General features: G+C 41.0%; 1 protein-coding gene across 8 annotated transcripts in view; it reads right to left on the bottom strand.

Annotated features, from left to right (window-relative positions):
- Positions 1–10330: 10330 nt before the first annotated feature.
- CACNA1G (calcium voltage-gated channel subunit alpha1 G) overlaps positions 10331–20183 on the bottom strand; it is a 147900-nt gene continuing 138047 nt past the window's right edge. For all 8 annotated transcript variants that reach the window (XM_050920480.1, XM_050920485.1, XM_050920487.1 and 5 more), the window contains 2 exons: positions 16670–16839; positions 10331–12467 (listed from right to left, as the gene is read on the bottom strand). In XM_050920480.1, the coding sequence (XP_050776437.1) occupies positions 11619–12467; positions 16670–16839 (1019 nt within the window). In that variant the 3' untranslated portion in view covers positions 10331–11618. The remainder of the gene's footprint in view (positions 12468–16669; positions 16840–20183) is intronic.

The raw sequence follows: 20183 nt of genomic DNA, 5'->3' as shown, positions 1-20183 counted from the left end.
GTTAGTCCTTGTCATAAACAGATAGCTAAGGGTTAATGTCTCTTTCACCTGAAGCACCTGACCAGAGGACCAATCAGAAAACCGGATTTTTTCAACTCTGGGTGGAGGGAAGTTTGTGTCTGAGTCTTTGGTCTGCCTGCCTGCTTTCTCTGAGCTTTGGAGAAGCAGTTTCTACTTTCTAGTCTTCTGTTTCTAAGTGTAAGGACAAAGAGATCAGATAGTAAGTTATATGGTTTCTTTTCTTTGGTATTTGCATGAATATAAGTGCTGGAGTGCTTTGATTTGTATTCTTTTTGAATAAGGCTGTTTATTCAATATTCTTTTAAGCAATTGACCCTGTATTGTATCATCTTAATACAGAGAGCCCATTTGTATGTATTTTTCTTTCTTTTTATATAAAGCTTTCTTTTAAGACCTGTTGGAGTTTTTCTTTACTTCAGGGAAATTGAGTCTGTACTCACCAGGGAATTGGTGGGAGGAAGAAATCAGGGGGGGAGATCTGTGTGTGTTGGATTTGCTAGCCTGATTTTGCATTCCCTCTGGGGGAATAGGAAAGTACTTTTTGTTTCCAGGATTGGGAACAGAGAGGGAGATTCACTCTGTTTGGATTCACAGAGCTTGTGTCTGTGTATCTCTCCAGGAGCACCTGGAGGGGGGAAGGGAAAAAGGATTATTTCCCTTTGTTGTGAGACTCAAGGGATTTGGGTCTTGGGGTCCCCAGGGAAGGTTTTTCAGAGGGACCAGAGTGCCCCAAAACACTCTAATTTTTTGGGTGGTGGCAGCAGGTACCAGGTCCAAGCTGGTAACTAAGCTTGGAGGTTTTCATGCTAACCCCCATATTTTGGACGCTAAGGTCCAAATCTGGGACTAAGGTTATGATAGTCCTTATACAGTCAGCAGCTCTGATTTGCACATCACCTTGCTGTGGGACGACCCCCCTGACTTCAGTGATGTTCTAGGTCATCTCATTGCAGAATCAGGGTCTAAAACATACAGTCACACTGGATGTCAAGGGTCTATTTATAAATAGCTTATGTAAGGCTAATAAGTGATTAGTCGATGTGACAAGCATGGTAATGAGCAGTATGTGTATACATGTTACAAAAACCAATAGGTGTTAGAGATGGCCATAAGCCATGGTTATAAGCAATCTGTTGAGTTGGTAGACTAACAGTTAACCTTTTATAACCCATTTATTAATGTTCTCTTAATATAGAGTGTGACTGATACATCAGACACTTATGTTAAATCATATTCCATACAGCCCAGCTCTGTTCTGCCAAAACACATTTGCACACTCACTAAGATATAATTAACAAGTTTTACCTTCTGAAGCAGGAATGCTTCATTTTGAGCAAGAAACCACCATCAAAAAGCACAGTGATTTTACAGCAGTAAAATGAAGCAACACCAACTGTTCAGTTATAGTGGCAGCAAATGGGAAGGCCTGTGAGGGGAAGGATGCTCCAGGGGTTATGGCACTGGCTTGGACCTGTGCTCAAGTCCCTCCTCTGCCATAGACTTCCTGTGTGACCTTGGGCAAGTCACTCAGGGCTTACCTACACAAACATTTAGTTCACAGCAAGCTGGAGTGTGAATCTAACCTGTCACGCACTAACTGAATCCATCTGAAGCACACTGTTAGTTTGCTTTAATCTACTGCCACTTCAAAGTGTTAGTGCACGTCAGCAGGATCCACTTGGACAATTAGAGTGCAATGGGGGTGGGTGGGGAAACAGGCTTTGGCCGCCTTGTGCCTCAGTTTCCCTACTGTAAAATGGGGATAAAAGCCCTGTCCTACTGCATAAAGGTGTTGTGAGGATAAATAAGTTCAAGCATGTGAGGTGCACAATTACTATGGTAAGGGGGACCATGTAAGTACCAGAGAGAGAGTCTGGACTGTTGGTTTCATCACCTATTTAAACATGACCAGAAATAATGGGTTTGGTTTGTTTCCACTGAAATTGGAGCATGAGCTGTCTTTTTCTGTAGAATGATTAGATCAGAGGAAACTCTGCAGCCTAAAGCTCCTTTCAGTCAATGCTAGAAACTCAGAAGCGCTTTTAAATGGCTCCCTGAAAATGGGTTACTCACAACAATGAAACATTGCATTAGTTAATTATATGCAGTATCCAATTAACCCAGTGCACTCATTTGCATCTTTCTACCAATCCAAATGTTTGGGTGAGCTGAGAATTAAAGAAAATTGCCAATTAATTTCCCCAGCCATTTTGAGAAAAGTGAAGCATTCAGTCATTAAATCAGTGACAAAGGGTAGACATAGAACAAAGTAATCACAACTAAGTGTATATAGATTAACCTGAAATCAGCATATTGCAGAGAAAATTTCAGAAGCAAAGAGGGAGGTTGACAAGGTCTGTTCAAATTAACCCTGGCTTGTTTATGAGATTCTATTTACTTTAATTATAAAACCAATTTGTTAGCTCTGGAGGATCTCAAAGCACTTACTAACATTAATTAAGACTCACAACACCTTTGGGAGTCAGTAAGAGACAGGGGTCACCTCACTTAGCAGTGAAATACAGCCACCTCTGGGAAGGAATGCAACAGCAATTTGACAGTGCATAGCAACACTGTAGGACAGGAAGTGAAGAATGCCATTTCAAACATGCAGGCTATCATCAGCTGAGTTTAAAATCGGGACAGGATGCCAGGTTTAAACCTTTTGCTCTTCCAACCCTGAGATTCTCTGATTCCTGGCTCTGCAGGCATCAGTCAGTGCAATGAAGGGTCAGACACCTCTGTGGTTGTCTAGGGTATTCCTGCCCCCTCTCCCCACACAAAGACTGCTTTAAGTATCTGGAGTTCATGGTGGGGCAAAGGCAGGTCAAATGGGTGTGTGTAGAATCATAGAATATCAGGGTTGGAAGGGACCTCAGGAGGTATCTAGTCCAACCCCCTGATAGATTTTTGTCCCAGATCCCTAAATGGCCCCTCAAGGACTGAACTCACAAACCAGAGTTTAGCAGGCCAATGCACAAACCACTGAGCTATCCCTCCCGTGTGTGTGTGTGTATGTGTGTGCATGCACATATTGTTTCTTCACTACCCTCATGTCTTATCTTTGTGTGTGTGTCACTGCACACCACCAATGCTGGGGAGAGCTCTTGAAGGTCCCTGGGACAGTTGACTTCTGCAAAAGCCCTAGCACTAGAGCGTGCTGTTAGGGGGAAAGGGAGCTGCCAGAAGCCCAGAACTGGTACAGATGCTTAGGGCAGCTGCTTGGATGTCCTCCTGGCTTTGTGGAGATCCAGAAAGGATTGACAAAGGTTGTGGGCTGGCCCAGCAGCCTGTTCCATGGGTCGGCATACACCATGCCGCTGGTCGGAGAAATCTCCCCTTTTTCCATGGGTTTTCCCATTGGAGGAGTCCATGGGACTTGTTTCTAACACCCAACTTGTTTAAAGAGAGACTGTGTAGGTGAAGCCCTTTGTATCATTACAGCTCTGCCTCTGGGACACTGAACTAAAAGCCAAGGCCCTCCACAAATAGTTTGACTGAGCATCAGCCAGAATCTGTCTTTCAAAGATGATTTTCCCTGCACCCAATTAGCAAGAACATTGCACCCACTTCACGCAACCTTTTATTCTCCCACATCAGATTGAGCTTGTAAAAGATATCACCAAATCCACTTGGTGGCAGCAAAAGTTTCCTACATTCTTATTGCAAAATCAGGATGTTTTATGCTGATTTTAGCAGCTTACCCACTAGAGGACTGTAGTCAGTAACATAGCACACCAGACAGGGACTTAGGAGACCAGCGTTCTAGTGCCATCGGTGCTACTGTCCTGGGGCAAATGACTTCACCTCTGTACCTGTTTCTTCTCCAGCCTACAGCAGCGTGAAAAATTGATTTTTGGGTTAAAAATTGGTTTCAGGTCAACACAAAACTGACTTTTTCGGTGAAATGAGAATCCTGGAAAAATTGATTTCTGATTAAAAAACCTTTATAAAAATAAACGCAAAGGAAATATGGGGAAAAGAGCTAGCTCCACAAGGGACAAAACAGAGGAGGTAGCAGTACTCTCCCTCCTCTCAGTAGTCAGGACACTCACCTGGAATTTGAGAGACCCAGGTTTGAATTCCTAGCCTGGAGCAAGGACAGGAACCCAGCTCTCACTCCTTCCTGCTGAGTGCTCCAATCAGCTGGTTAGAGAGTATGTAGTGTTCTTTCTATCCCAATGACAATGCAAATATTAGTACAAAAAGGAACAGCTTCACCATAACAGGCTGAGAGAGCCCTGCCCAGAATACCTAACAACCTGGTAGTTCGGGCCCTCAGTTGTGAGGGGGAAAATGCAAGTTCAAGTCCCTGCTCCAGGTAAATGACCTGCCTATTGGGCAAGAAGGGGGAGGCATTACCTCTTCTTTCTTAGTTTTGTGGATGCTCCTTGTGTCTTTAGCCTCGAAAACTGAAATGTTTTCCTGACCAAAACAATTTGCCAACATCCACACTTGTTTGGTAAGCATTTCAGTTGTCCCTGTAGAAGGGTGGGTTCACTGGTGGGACACCCTCTCATGGCACGTCATGGCTCAGCAGATTCTTTTTATCTAGCATCCCTGCAGAGGAGTTGCTCCAGCCCTGCAGCGGTCTGCTGCTTCTTGTGACTCAGCCCTCCAGATAGGTCACTTATAGTCCCTCCCCTCCCAGCCCTTCTGGGGTAAGAAAGCCTTGTCCAGCAAGCAATTCAAAGACCTTACGCCAGGTCTTCAGCATAAGGCCCAATGGTCCTTTCATTCCTTGGCTTGGGGCATCACAACCTTGTCTTCTTTCTAGGGTGCAGAGCCACTCAAGGCTCCTTCTGGAGTCCCCCAGTAAATCTCAATGAAAAATATGAACAAACCACCCCTGCCCTCCTCAGGCTTGAGCTTTCATCCCTCCCAAGTTCCCCAGCTGAATGCCTCCCTGGGATTTCTCCCCACAGATCTAGATCCTGCCCCTTAATCAGGGCTCACAGCCAGAGCTTGCTCCACCCTGGTAGCTGACTTCTTGCCACATTTCTCTACTCAGGAAAGGATCCCAGGGCCAACTCTCACCTAGGTTTCTTCTTGGACTCTCCTGGTCTCTCCACTGCCAAGAGGAAGGATGCAGAGGTTGGTCTCTCCCCACCATGCAGCTAGCAACCTCCTCACCCTACTTCAGGCTTCCTCTTTTTACAGCAACCACCCTGCTAGGACTCATCTTTAACTGGGCCTGGGCCAATCCCCAAGTGGCAGTAAGCGCTCTAATTGAGTGCTCCAGCTCCAGTTAACTCTTTCAGAGCCAGTGTGGGGTATACACCCCAGCATAGACACGAAAGAGCACTTTAGTGAACAAAAAAATGTGGCCAAAATTTTTTGCTCGGCTCGATTCCAACCTTTTATCTCTCGTGTTTGTTTGGACTGAGACTTTCTCACTCTGGGCTAGCACAGTAGGAGCCTCCAGCGGTGCTACAATAATAAAGAAAAGCAGAATGCCTTCTGTTTTTCAGATTCCCTTTTCTCACCGTGTTTTTTTGAATGGCAGCAACAGAGGCTGCAGTGAAGTTTTTTTTTTAAAGCAATATTCACTTCACATTCATTAAATAGCAGCATAATACTCTCCTGCCTTGTATCATTGGAATACATGGTATGCCAATAATTGTTATAAAACTGCTAGTAGGATTTAGTGCACCAGGCATGTCATTCTTCTTGCAATGGATCTCTCCTGTTGGAAAAAATGACAATTAGCTGAGCCCATGTTCATTGTGCTGACTGAGCTAAGAAAAAGTTGTGTTCAAGACACAGAACCCCTTGGACCTAGCAAACCAAGCCAGTTTGTTGTGGCATTCAAAATACTTACCTAATGATACCAAAATACTAAGGGCGACAGGAAGATACAAAGAAACAGGAGATGTTCCATCAACCACCCATCTGGATGGGAGCCTTCCAAAAAAAAAAAAAGTCCCAAACAAAAACATAGTTGAAGGGTTTTCCTAGAAGTGCTCACAAAACAACTTCCTGTCCAGTCCACAAGCAGTTTTCCCATGAGGACGGTCTCTGAACCCCAGTCTCTGGGAGCACATTGTCTCAAATCCCTTTCTAAATAGAAACATCCTAAGGGTCAAATCCACTGCTGTGCAGAGAGAGCTTGATCCTGCCAGCAGCTCTGCATTCTTATTCCAATCCAGCAGAGCACTTAAGCACTTGCTTAATTTGAAGTAAGTGGGACTGTTACATATGTAACGTTAGGCTTGTGTCTAAATGCTTTGCTGGATCATGGCACCTTGCAGGGTTGAACTCACAGCCTGCAGAAGGCATGTGCACCACAGAGCCCAGCCAAAGCTGTATTGTGAGGGCTTCAGTGGGCCTCTGGGGGTGCATAGCCTTGCCCCAGTCCTTCACACAGGGTAACATTCACCCTATAGGAATATTATAAAATCAGCTGTTAGGTCATAATTTTCAATGTGGAGATGAACCTGAACCAAAGCCCTGGATCTGAACACCTTGGGGTGGGCAGATACTCATTTGGAGCAGGCCCGTTTTAGGTTTGAGTGCACTTACCTCGATGATGCCACCCAAGCAAATCAAACACAAGAAATACACTTGACTAAGTATAACACAGTAATTGAGTTCCCTGCATACCCTCTCCACTAGATGCTATTCAAAAGATAAGCAGCTGTTACTCCTAGCCACTAAATTCATGGAGATCTGTGCTGGAGGTAAAGGGTTCAAATCCTGATTGCTGATGACCTGTAAAAAAAAATGGTTTAACATAGAAGTGCTGATTCCCCATTGCTTTGCAACTAGTACAGTCATTTTCAGTGGGTGCAAAAGGCTACCACCAAATCAGACCGGTAGCATTTTACACCCCAACTGCATGCAGTGTGCACTGGTATAAATGACTGCATGGGTTGCAGGGCAGCAGAGAATGTTTCAGGTAGCCAAACCAGGACTAGTAACTCAGAGAGAAGTCCCAAAGCTTCCCTGTTAACAGCAAAAGAAGATTTCCGGGCCCAGATCAACTCCATCCCTTTCTCCTGTTTGCTACTGACAGTCTTCACTAAAGTGCTTATTACCAGAAAGCTCCAGAAAAAGTCCCTGCCCTTTCCTTGTGGATTTTATTATACAGCCGCTAGCCAAACTGCATTCAGTCCCCGTCTAATGCAACTGACTACCTTGTTTATAGCAAAGCAATACACTCTTGGCGACATGCTGGGCCAAACTCATCTTTGGTGTAAAGCCAATCACTTCACAAAGGATTAACATTTGCTAACCATTCTTTAACCCTGCCAGTCTGCTTCAGCAAAGTTATACAATGTCCCCTCCGCCATGTTTACAATTAGAGCTTGGGCAAAGATTTGAGTAGTCTGCATGATAAATAGATTTGCATCATTAACAACAAAAGAAGTGACGTGCGCATTCTTCTTTTCAAAAGCTTTTAATAGGACACATTTGTTTTTGTCATTTGTAAAGATTTACACTCATTTTTTTTTTAAAAAGAGAACATTTTAACCCAATTTCCCCCTTTAATACCATCTTTTGTTGCCCTGATCCAAGACTGAGTTTTTGGTCTATATACCTGATACAGTATAACAATATATTAAGTATTAAATACAAAGTTCTATCATATATGCTAGATTGTTACGGACATTGCAATGGTACTGTGCCTACTCTAGTCATCTTGTGTAATAGTGTAAATGGATTATTATAGTCACGGGTGCAGAAAAGGGGGACCAGGGCATAGCCTAATTTACAACAATAAATCTTTTTTATTTCTTTGTGCCTTACACCAAACCTTGTGTTGAGTGCAATCTACAGAAGCCAAAAACAGTGTTTCCCCCCACCCCCTCCATATTATCTACAGTTTAAATAACCTGTATTCTGTCTATGAATAGTTATGTGCAATGGCGGCAACTATGGAATTTACATTTTTCCAGACACAATCGCCATCTCTTTTCCTCTCACACATAAGACTGGCAATAGCAGAATATTCTATTCCCATCTGTTTACAGTAAATCCACAGTATTAAAGTGCTGGTGTGCTTTGAATGAACTGGAGAACCACGGGGCTGAGTATTAGCATCAGGGCTGGCTGACTTCTCAGGGTGGACATGTTGTATATCAGTACTGTTCTTTAACAGTGTAGCACTGCAACATCCTAGAACTTTAGCTTAGCTACTCACTTCTAACCATTACCTTTATGCGGTCTTTGGAACTAGGTTATAAATCTTGGCCTATACTAGGTCTGGCCCCAAATTTATTAAAAGAAAATATTAGACATAGCTGCTTCTCTTTCCAAGATGCTGTGCACACTTTTAACAATTTATCTACAGATTTCTACAAAAATATAAAAATTCAATCAACATAACCATTCTACAGAATTCCTGTGGATTTTTTACATTTTTATTTTAAAAAAAGGCAATTTCTATAAAACCCCCCAAAGGTATTTAAAATGATTTTAAGATTATTGCACACTCTGTAGTACATATATTTGTTTTTCAAAAGGGCAGCTAGGAAAAAACTCTTCTCAGTTAGAAAACAAATGATTTTACGTGCATTTTTTTTCCTGAATGCATTTTTGTACAGTATTTTTCTATTGATTGGTCTTTATTGAACATGAATGTATGATGTAACCTTTGTTTTATTGTTATTCACACAACTCTTGTCAGTAGGCAAAACCCCAAGTACTAAAAACAGAACCGTTTTTAAGTTATACAGTTGTTAGGCTTCCTGTTACAGTTGGAGCTGTGAGCATGGATTGACATTACCTCATCTTCTTGCACCATGATTTCAGGCTAACATATTGCACGTTATATTACCAGGAAGGTACTGTGTTGTGTAGACCTCTTACTATGCAGCTCCACTCCAGCTACAGAAACACATTGCTAGTCGTTTAGCAAATTTGGGTACAGTAATTTTAGTGGACCAACCATTTTGCTGGATTATTTGGTATGCTCAAAAGGGAAGTCTAAAGCTCATTAGGAGTGTAAAACCAAAAAGGGATTAAGAATATTTCTCAGGCTTAATGCATTGTAATTTTATTATTTCCTTAAGTGGGATCTGGGTGAAGCACCGATGAAAGGTTTGTTTGTAACAATTGCTTTAATTGGGTTTAATTCTGGATTTTGACTCGGATTATGAGAGGGAGTGCTCTGTGTGAGGGCACACATTAGGACTCTTGAGCAGGGTTTAAAAAAAAAAAGCCCATCATCCTAGCCAAGAAATTTATTTGGAAGAAACAGTACAGAATGTTAATCTTTAAAATAAACTGATTACTTCCTGCTGTATAATCCCTGGTTTTTGTACAGGACTTGCAAAATCAATGGTGATTGTTGAGGAAAGTAAATTTCCTCAAGTGAAAATAAAAGTAACTTAAATCTTCATATAGATCTATTAAATGTAGGGCATCTTCCTTGTGTATATTTATTTGAAGCTAATCTCGATACAAAAAGGAACACTGGGAGAATCTCTGAGCCCACCAAAGGACTTGAAACCAAGATTTCTTAGGAGTTTGAAAAAAAATCAGTGGCACTCAAAGAATTTCGATCTCCTGAATAAGAGAACTAGTCATTTTGAATTAAACTACCTCAAATCCGTCTCTTAATTACACTGGTGTAAGGCTAAATCTGCAAAATCCTTTAAAGATTTATGCATGTGCTTGACTTTAAGCATGGTAGTAGTCTCATTAACTTAATTGGGACTACTCCCATACCTGAAATTAAGTGTGGATTAGTCTTTTAAGGAGCCTCAATCTGAAGTCGACTCTACTGAGGCTCAATGAAGTTCACTTCAGATTCATACCGGAGTAGCTGAGAGCAGGATTGGGCCTATTGGGCCAAATTCTGCAGTGCTTCATATTCTGCGTTCTCTCTCTGACTTTGATTTGACAAACAGAGTTTTGCATGGAGCATTAGCACAGAGTTTAGCCCATGAATTTTGGAGATGATTGACATTAAGGACATGTTATAAACATTTGGTAAAAATTCTATCTTAATTTATTCTTATACCACAATTTGAAAGAGTTGCTGGTTAAAGTCTTTCCAGCTTGAAAGGAAATTGAAAGTAGGGCCTTACAAATTAGCTCCCAGTTGTGGCACTGAAAAACTTGCCAGTTTTACCTAAGATAAATAGTAGTTGTACTGCAGGTTTCCCTACTCTTTTTGGTAATGACCTTCAGCTAGGCTCTGATTCTGCAAAGCATTCTCATTCAGGAAAGCACATAAGCATATGCTTATCTTTAAGCACCTAAATCTTATTGACTTAAATGAGACTTAAACACATGCTTAAAATTAAGCTCATGCTTCAGGCCCAGATTTTTAAAGGTGTTTAGGTGTTGCTGTGCACAGTATTGCAATGCCTAACCGATTTAGGAGCCTACATCTAATTTTACAAGTGATTTGGGCATTTAGGAGCCAAAATCCCATGGGCAGTTGATAGTATTTAGCTCCTAAGTGCCTGAATCACTTTGAAAATGAAATTTAGGCTCTTAAATCAGTTACGCATTGCAGTGCAACAATTCCTAAGCCTAGATTTTTGAAATCATTTAAGTGCTTTGCTGGACAGGGATGATCATAAGAACATGCTTAAATGCTCTCCTGGATCAGGGCTATATGGAGTTTAGCTAACTGCAGATCTTACTTAGGGGTGTGATTTTCCTCTCTCATAGGTGCAAGTAGGAATAACTCCATTGAACTCAATAGACTTAGACTAGTGTAAAACTGCTGACAGGAGAGCTCAGGAGTGGGCTCTAGGTAGGTAAAGATATTGGGTAAAATTGTAAAAAGTGCCCATGGGATTATGTATTTAAATCACCTGGGTGCTTTTGAAAATTGCATCCATTGACAAGTTAAGAACCACCATTGTAATCAGTGGCAATATATGTAATACCTTTTTATAAACCAATATTGTGTCATGCTAGTATGCAGTTAAATTCCCTTTACATTAGAAATCTTCATGCATCTGTCAGCATATTGTACATTCCTGTTCTAATGCACCTGTTTTGACTCTGATGGGTGATTTAACTGTAGTTTGGAAAATTATTCGATTATTAAAAAGAATTCCATTGCATTTGTGAAATATTAAAATGACTATTTTCTACAGAAAACTATTAAGTTTAAGGGCGGGAAAGGGTTACATTACAGTTCAAAATTATTCTCCTTCCTTGTTGACTGTGGAATATATTTCCTCTGTAATGCACTAATTGGCTATACCCTGTGCTTTGCAAAAAACAAAACCAAACCAAAACAAAAAAGGATTAAATATGTATTTTGTTAAAATGTCCATAAAACCCAAACCTTATCTCAGAAATATTCTGAGATACATAAAATAGAAGAAAATTAAACAAGATCTTAGTCACAAAATGTACTACATCCCGCAATACTAGAGTCAATTAATTTAATAAAATATAATATACATATAGATTCTGCACAATGTATTGCTTTTACCTAAGCAGAACATATGCTTAAGTAAGCGTGATATAGGTTAACCACTCTTTAACCAGCTGGTTCTTTCAACTTTCTTTGGAAATTTTTACCCAGTGCCATTTGAAAATACAGAGGGTTTTTTTGTTTGTTTTTAATTTGTATTTTTTTTATTACATGAAAGGAAGAAAACATTTGGCACCAACAGAAATATAATTCAGGGGTCCATTTCTGCTTGATCAAAGGAAAAACTAGGAAGTGTCAACAAGTCTGTCTTTGGGGTAGGAGATGTTGACATACTGTCTGGAAGCAGTGAATCTCCTATATCCATTGAGTCCTTGGAATCACAAGATGGCGCACGCCTTCGCAAGCAAATGTCTGCACTGGGCGATGAAATACCATGAGATCCTCTAGGTAACAAACTTTGTCCATCTGGTGGATCTATAGATATACACGGGGGGCTCAGTTTTTTCTTCTGCCGGGCTCCTTGCAAGCCTTCCATTTCACTTAAGACCTGACTTATGAAGCCAGAAGAGCTAGATGTGGAATGGTGCTGAGGGCTGTTTTGCATGGAACAAATTTCTATTGAATGTCTCCTTTGATCATCTAACCAAGATGATGGTTTTCTGAGAAGACCCTGGGTATCTACGCTGTAGTATTTCTTCAGGTCCTTCAAAGTAACATTGCTGCTATTGCCTATGTTCCTCTTGGGAGTTAGAGGTGGAACCACTGAACAGGCACTCAAGGCTGTACAAGTTCCTGAACTGAAAGGCTCCAAAGAGCTGTTTGTTTCAGATACGTCTTGGTCTATCGAGTCTCTAAGTGTCTCTTGATATGAGTCTGTACATGCACACAAAGCTGGTGTGTGCTTGGATATATTATACCGATTGTGGGATTGCTGAGTGCGAACACTTGATTGGCCCCAGCAGGCCGATTCACTTGCTTCTGATAGGTCCTCTGTGGATCCAGCTGGCACATTTGTATCAGAGAGTTCATTCACCTCAGCGTGCAAATTCTCTTTGCTTTCAGAGCAATCCATGTCCAAGGAGTCATTCCTTATTGCCACCTGTAGTAGAGTGCCAAGGCATTGGGGAGGAGGATAGTTGTCAGATAAGAGAGACACACCAAACAAAGGTTAGTACAAGGAAGGCACAGTTAACAAGGCAGGTTGTCATGCCTGGGGTCAGACTCTGCTTTGAAAACACACTAACACAAATGCAGAGAAAATCCAATGACTTCTATATTCTAACACAAACTACATATTATAGTAACACTATGACTTCATTGGAGTTGCTCTGGGTTTACACCGGTACAAGTTAGAGCAGAATTTGGACTTTAATGCTTTAAGAATATCAACTCTCAGGTTGTATCCCTAAAGTATATAGGATTAGATAACCCAAACCAAAACACTCATCAAAAGTTTACCTAAGGTTTGGCCTTATTTTTACTTCTGCAAATGAGGAAGGGGTTAATTCAAAGCCCATTCAAGTCAATGGGAGGTCTTCCATGGACTTCATTAGGCACTGGATCAGGGCTTAACTTTAAGCACACAAATCGTCCTGCTTGACGTTAACTTTGTGCCCAAGTGCTTTGCTGGGCCATGAGCTGAAGCCCTAAAAGAAGGGAGTTTGGAACATTGTTAATGAAATGTGAACACCCCCCTCACACACTAAGCCCTGCTCCTGCTGGCCCATATTCACTTGAATAGTTGGAGTCCAGTGGAGCTACTCCCCAGCATACCCATATGCGTTTGCCGTATCTGGGCTTAGTTATCCTACCTCTGCATTCCCAGTGTGCCCTGTTCTCTATGCATTCATCTTTTTTAGCATGCAAATCTGAACAACACTAGACCGTGCCTATCTTTGGCCCTATCTAGGGACTGGTTTGTATAAGAACGCAGTCGGTTACTACTGCCAGCCATTGCTCTAGCTCAAGCTGGCCAGGCACATGCTTTTAGCACTCATGCTCCAATGGTCAAAACCCACTGGAGACTGAAGAAGGGAGGGGGGAGTTTTATATAAGATCTTCAGGGCAAGGACTGTCTATTATGTGGTTGAGGACATTGCTGATACTAAATAAATAAGGGCCCAATCCTTGATCCTAAAAATGCTAAGTGTCCCCAAATCTCAAAGAATTGGCTGGTATTGAATACATTTATATGATACAGAATTACCTGAAAATTCTTGTTGGTAAGGTGATTTTTATTAACGTGAAATGGATGACTGTACCTCTAGAGTGAAGCATCCATAATTATTTCTACCTATTAGAAGTGTAAGTTCAGGGTCCTCAGGGATGTTTTACCTACACTGGTTGGAGTCAGATACAGACTTATTTTCCCCATAGCTGCAAATTGGCTCTGAGCAGCACCTTTACATGGCAGTTTTACCTACCCATTTGCAGAAGACATTGTATTCCATAGTGCTGTGTGCCCCTTTGCTAAAGGATTTATAAATCAATTTTAATAGCTCTTCATGCAAATGTCTCATCTTGGGGAGATTGTTTATTTTCCTCTTTATAATATTTGAAAAAAAAATACAGCTGGCCCCACTTTAATATACCAGGATGAAGAGATGGGCTATTAATTGTAATAACACTTTTGTCATCTAGCAGCTCAAAATTACTTTTTTAAAATGAAACTTTATTAACTAGCCTACAAATATCAACCAGTTTGTTTTTTGCTGCAAAAAACTCCCATAGACTACATACACACACCCTGATCCTCCAAAGCTTTATGGAAAACACACACACACCCTGCAAAGATGTAAGCATGAGTAGTCCCTTTGAGTTTAATAAATCTTCCCCTATACTTCAAATTAAGGACATGCAAGTATTTGCAGGAAAGTTTACATACACAAATATATATGTATACATATACATAATAATATAAAAATATGTTAATGTGGGTATATGTTCACACACACACATACACACATATATTTGTGTGTGTTTCTATTACTAATATGTATCTGGAATCTTGATAGAGTTTGCGTGCTCACCTCTTATTTGGACCACAAATTAGAAATTCTGTATTAATGTGTTTAAACGATAGACTGCAATGTCTATCTGACAGCCTGGAGCTAAACTCAAACTGCTAACCTGAGTTAAAAGCCAAGTTGCCATTTCTTTACTGCTATTTTAACCTGAGTTAGCTGGTCCGAGTTAAGTACACCTTTTTCTGCAACATAGACATACTCTAGTCTGTGTTCCCATTGAAGAGAATGGTAGAATTCCCATTGATTTCAAGGCCAGTGCTAAATCCTTTTGAAAATCTCACGTTGTGACATAGGATAGACTATTGGGAACATTCTGGGTCCAATTACACACGCGCACGTTTGCATCTCCCACTGGTTTTACCTGGAGTTCTGTGTGTTAAACTTAAGGCATTAAGGCCTGATCCTCAGCTGGTGAAAACTGGCATAGCTCTTGAAATCAATTGAGCCGTGCTGATTTATAGCAGCTGCAGTTCTTGCTCTTAAATTGCAAACTAACAGTCTATTAAGAATTATCCTGTAGTCTTATGCAGCAGTAACCACTATGGAAAATGGAGTTAAAGAAGATGGCTAACATGGTAATTTATATTAGAAATACCAGCCAAAAGGTTGGGGCTGTTACCCATCAGAAGCTGAGGGAAGATATTCATGAATTGGAAACATTAAATCAATTAGTTTCCCCATTAGTGTCGACTGGGCTGCCTGGCTGGCCTGGTGCAGTCTAATACACATTGGGAATTTAACTTGTCAATTCAATATTACAGATTAATGAAACTGCTAACCTTAGTGCCTCAGATTCATTTTTAGGGCTCAATAAATTAACTATCTTATTTTCTCAGTGTAAAAAAGGAAGATCATTTGAATAAATGAGGATAAATTTCATTTCAAGTAATACATTATTTTGGGAAAAATAAAAATGATCCACTCTGCACGCGCGCGCACACACACACACACTATATTATATATATATAGAAAATCAGACACAGAAAACTAACTATTGGGTAAAGATGAGCTACAAAATTAGCCAAAGATATGGCTCTGATTCAGCAAAACACTTTTAACATGTATTTAATTTTATGAATGTGAGACTTAAGCATAAGTTTAAGTGTTTTACTGAACAGGGACAGACAAACATATGCTTAAAGTTAAACATATGTTTAAGTACTTGGCTGAATCAGGGCCTATATCATTGGCAATAAGAAAACTGATATTGGGCCAAGAATAAGTGTCCTCAAAACCCAGGAGGGTTTTGGTTAAGGTATATATTTGTTAGAAAACAGAAGATATTAATCTAAAGGCAATTTTTTCAAAAGTTCTTAAATGACTTAGGAGCCTCAGGCCCATTTTCAAAAGTAACTCAGAACTTCAGTGTCTGTCTCATTGAGTTTCAGCACAGGTCACATCTACCCTATGAGCTGGGGTGGGATTCCCCTGTTCGTGTGCACATACTCCCACTGGCTCTCACTGAGCTCGCACAAGTAGCCACGGCAGCATGGGTGGCAGCACTGGTTTCATGTGGATTTGTATTTGGCATGACTCAGCTGTGCCTCCACTGCTGCTAACCATCCTAGCATGGCTACCTCGCTGTTTATACTAGGGCTAGCACAAGTACGTGTACATGAGCAGGGGAATCACACCCTATCTTGTAGTGTAGGTGTAGCATTGGGTTCCTAAACCACTTAGGCATGTTTGAATTTTTTCCCTTAATCTCATAAGAAAAATACTCTTAGTTTAGATAAAAATAAAAGTAACTCAACGTCATATCACTGCTCTAGAAAAGGTACATTTCCAACTTCTGCTTGTTCAGACATAAAAGATTTGGCTTCCTTAAAGCAAAACACACATTTCCTTGTCAAAAGTGATGGCTCTTTCCTATGACAGGAAATTACAGCAATCATAGAGTTGATTGGAGAGAGTTATCTGCAATCACTGTGCACTCTCAAATGTTGGGGAAAGCATTCTGTAGCTGTTAGGAACTAGTTCAGTGAACTCCAATGACCCCTAAGGAACACTTGGCTGTCTCAATGGAAAGGCTAGAAAGGACAAAGTATTAATCAAATGGAGGACGTTTAGGCCTATTGCCAAAGGAGATGTAAGCCATCATTCGGAACATTGAATGGGTTTCTCTTCAAAAAATCGACCAATCTTTTGGGGATTATTCCTAGATGAGAGTTACAGATCTCATGAAATTGCGATACAAAGCTTAGTAACCCATCAGTTAACTTAATAACCCATCAGTCTTGAACTACAGCAGGTTCACAGTCACAGCTCTGCTTACCTGCCTACGAAGTAATCTTTGCGCCGACGGAGAATGCACAGTTGGGGGGATCTTGGATTTGCTTTCCCAGTCCAAATTACCATGAGGTCTTATGTGGTGAAAATGATCTTTTGGGATTTGCAGGAGAGAACTAGTGTTAGCAGGCTGCGACTGCACGGAGGCTGTTGAACCTTGAGAAAGGGACAGGAAAGAGGAATGTGACACACATTCATCGTAGATTCCTCCCATAGTTTAATAACCTTTCAGTGAAAATTCTCCCATTGGACCAGACAGGAATTGCACAATGAATATTTTTATTAACAAAAAACATTTACTTCAACCTCTAACTCCCAGAGATCAGGGAGAAACTCCCTTGTTGGTAGGGTGACCAGATGTCCCGATTTTATAGGGACAGTCCCGATATTCAGGACTTTGTCTTATATTGGTGCCTATTACCCTCTACTTCCGCCCCAATTTTTCACACTTGCTATTTGGTCACCCTATTTGTTGGTAGACTATTCCATAATTATCCATAATGGGGTTTTCTTGGCCCCTTCCTCTGATGCATTTGGTACTGGCCACTGTCAGGGACACTAGTTTAGATTGACTGCTAGTCTGGTCCAGCCTGATCATTCCTATATTCCTTCTTTACAACAAATAACTTTGCAGAGTGGTATTCACCTAAACATTTAAAAGGCCTGATTTTGAAACCCAGCCTCTATATTTGCGGGCGCAGATTCCAGTAAGGACACATCTACTTACCCGACTATCTGCAAATCAACTAGCTGCATCTAAATATCGGCATGTATGCCTGCAATAAACTGAGTGAGCAAAACTGCACTTGCAAAAATAGGTGGCAAGTTTCAATGTCAGGCTGGTTTCACAAAGCATCATGGGAGGAGGAACTATTCTCTAGAGCAGGGGTTGGCAACCTTTCAGAAGTGCTGTGCCGAGTCTTCATTTATTCACTCTGATTGAAGGTTTTGTGTGCCAGTAATATGTTTTAACTTTTTAGAAGGTCTCTTTCTATAAGTCTATAATTTCTAACTAAACTAGTGTTGTATGTAAAACAAATAAGGTTTTAAAAATGTTTAAGAAGCTTCATTTAAAATTAAATTAAAATACAGAGCCCCCTGGACCAGTGGCCAGGACCCGGGCAGTGTAATCGCCACTGGAAATCAGCTCACGTGCCGCCTTTGGCACACGTGCCATAGGTTGCCCACATCTGCTCTAAAGGCTCCCTTTGACCTGAAGTAGTTGCTGGCTACATTGGAAACTTTGCAAAATCTTCCCCTCAAAGTCCAACATTTTTCAAAGTAATTAATTTAGCATGGAATGCATCCCACAGAATCTCCTTTGTCCTGGAATATTCCACCACAGAATAACAGCCCTCTTATGAAAGAATGTTCAAACAAATACCTCCTGCAAATGCCAGGTTTTCTGACAACAAAACTCTTTTCAGGTTGAAATATTGTACTGTTGTTATTATTTATTGGTGATTATGGCCCCTTTTGCTAATGACATTTTATAGAATTACAAACTATAAACAGGTAGGAGTTCACTTCACTCAGCACTGAAATGCAGCCACTTTTTAGATGGAACAGGGCAGCCATTTAAAAGGTACCAGCAACACTATACAGCATCTTAGAACAGGGTGTATAGAATACTTTGTCCAGTTAAAGCAATGGGAATTTTGCCAGGACACCAAGGCAGATGTAAAACATGAGGTATTTAATTGGTTATGACATGGTTATGAATAGGACATTAGTTTTCTCTCATTAAGAAACAGTACAGACTCCCACCCCAGTGCTGGGTCACTGGCTGAGCTCTGACTCAGAGGGAGGATGAATTGCTAGGATCATTTCCTGGAACATCTTAAGTTTTCCTTGGAAGTCTTCAATCCAAATCCTGACTAAGTCAGACCATTCTTAGCTTCTAAGCCCTAGATGATCACAGCCAGAAAAAAAAATCACATTTACTCTAAACACTCCTACTTCCAATACCCTGTTAAATCTGAGCTACTTAACAAGTGATCTGAACATTGTGCATCAATGGCCAGCACAAACTTCAGGGTCCAACATGGCTTTGCAGAATCATGCAAGAGCTTTTCCTAAATATCTGCCCTATTTCCAAATGGGACTATTTATCCAGGATTCCTTAGGGAGTAATGCAGGCTCCTCAGATTCAACTGGTGTCAGCCGATGCTATTCGTTTTACCAAGATGGGAACTGAACATTGCAAGTTCAAGGTAAAGAAAGGACTAGGAGGAAGCCTGGGTTTGGCTTGTAGGGTAGCTCAACATAGGCGCAAAGACACCTGGATTAAGCAGCAACATACACAGCACCAGAAACTTCTTCCAGAGCAACATGAGGATCTTGTAAAACACCAAGGACGTTTCAGTGACCCTGGGCTACAGGGACACTAATCCTGGTCCCAATGATGTCAAAGGGAGTTTTGCCATAGACTTTAATGGGCTAAAATTTCACCCCAAGTCTTTCTATTGATGTGAATGAATCCTTTAAAGGGACAGTATTTGGCTCTAAGTCTTTCCTATTATGCCATTGCCTCTTTCCAACCCCAGGCTCGTCTTGTTCTGTTGTGTCCACATTTTATTTCTGCTGTTAAACTGTAGCTGTGCATTTGAATTCCTATTACTATGCAAATTTCAACATCCCATTTCTAATCTGTTCAAATCTTGTATCATTCTGAATAGCTCTATGAAATTATGTCCCTGTTAGCAGCTTGCAAATGGTAATGCTCGGGAGAATCTTTTCTGCCTTACCTAGGACAAGAGCTTTCAAGCCGTTGTCCATTAAGAGCAGGTGCAGATAAATTGAGGGGAACAACAGTACAGTATATTAACTGACCAGCAGAAGGTATTGCATAGCCTACTGTGCAACACAAGAATTTCTGCCAATTGCACCCCCAAAATATTGACTATCACAACAGTGAAATCCTGATGGACAATATGGACCAGGGGTAGCACTTAAAAAAAATGCACATGTAAACCTAAGAAACTGCAAGCACTAAGGGTCCCTTAAACATACACTTACCCATTTTGCACAGATAGATGCTACCATAAGTGCACTTTGTGGCACCAGTCTATGGAAACCTGGCCCTATATGTTAATTGAGAACTTTTCTTGCCCAACTCAGTCCACTCCATCAAACAACCTTTGAATGGGAAAACCCATCTTTGAACAGTAATTTACATTTTAAACACAAACTCTACCCGGTCATTTCTCTAAACCAGCCTGTCAGTGTCTTGTCACTGAACAATAACACAACTTAGCATTCCCATGGTGTGTTCCATCCCAGGATTTCAAAGCGCATTACAAACAATAAGTCTCACAAGCTCCCTCTGTAAAGAGGCATCTGTGGCACAGAGAGGTTAAGTGACGCCTGTGTTCCTGTCCGGAAGCTGGGGTTTTCATTCACGGGTCTTAGTTTGCTGGGGTGAGACAGGTGGAGCTTCCACAGTTCTTAAGAATTCTGACCCCTGAAGGCAGCGATAGGAGGGCAGAATGTAAGATGGG

This window comes from Gopherus flavomarginatus, chromosome 12, assembly GCF_025201925.1.
Source record: "Gopherus flavomarginatus isolate rGopFla2 chromosome 12, rGopFla2.mat.asm, whole genome shotgun sequence".
Taxonomy (NCBI): Eukaryota; Metazoa; Chordata; order Testudines; family Testudinidae; genus Gopherus; species Gopherus flavomarginatus.
Note: the sequence above shows the minus strand (reverse complement) of the source record. Positions and strands in the feature narration are given on the sequence as shown.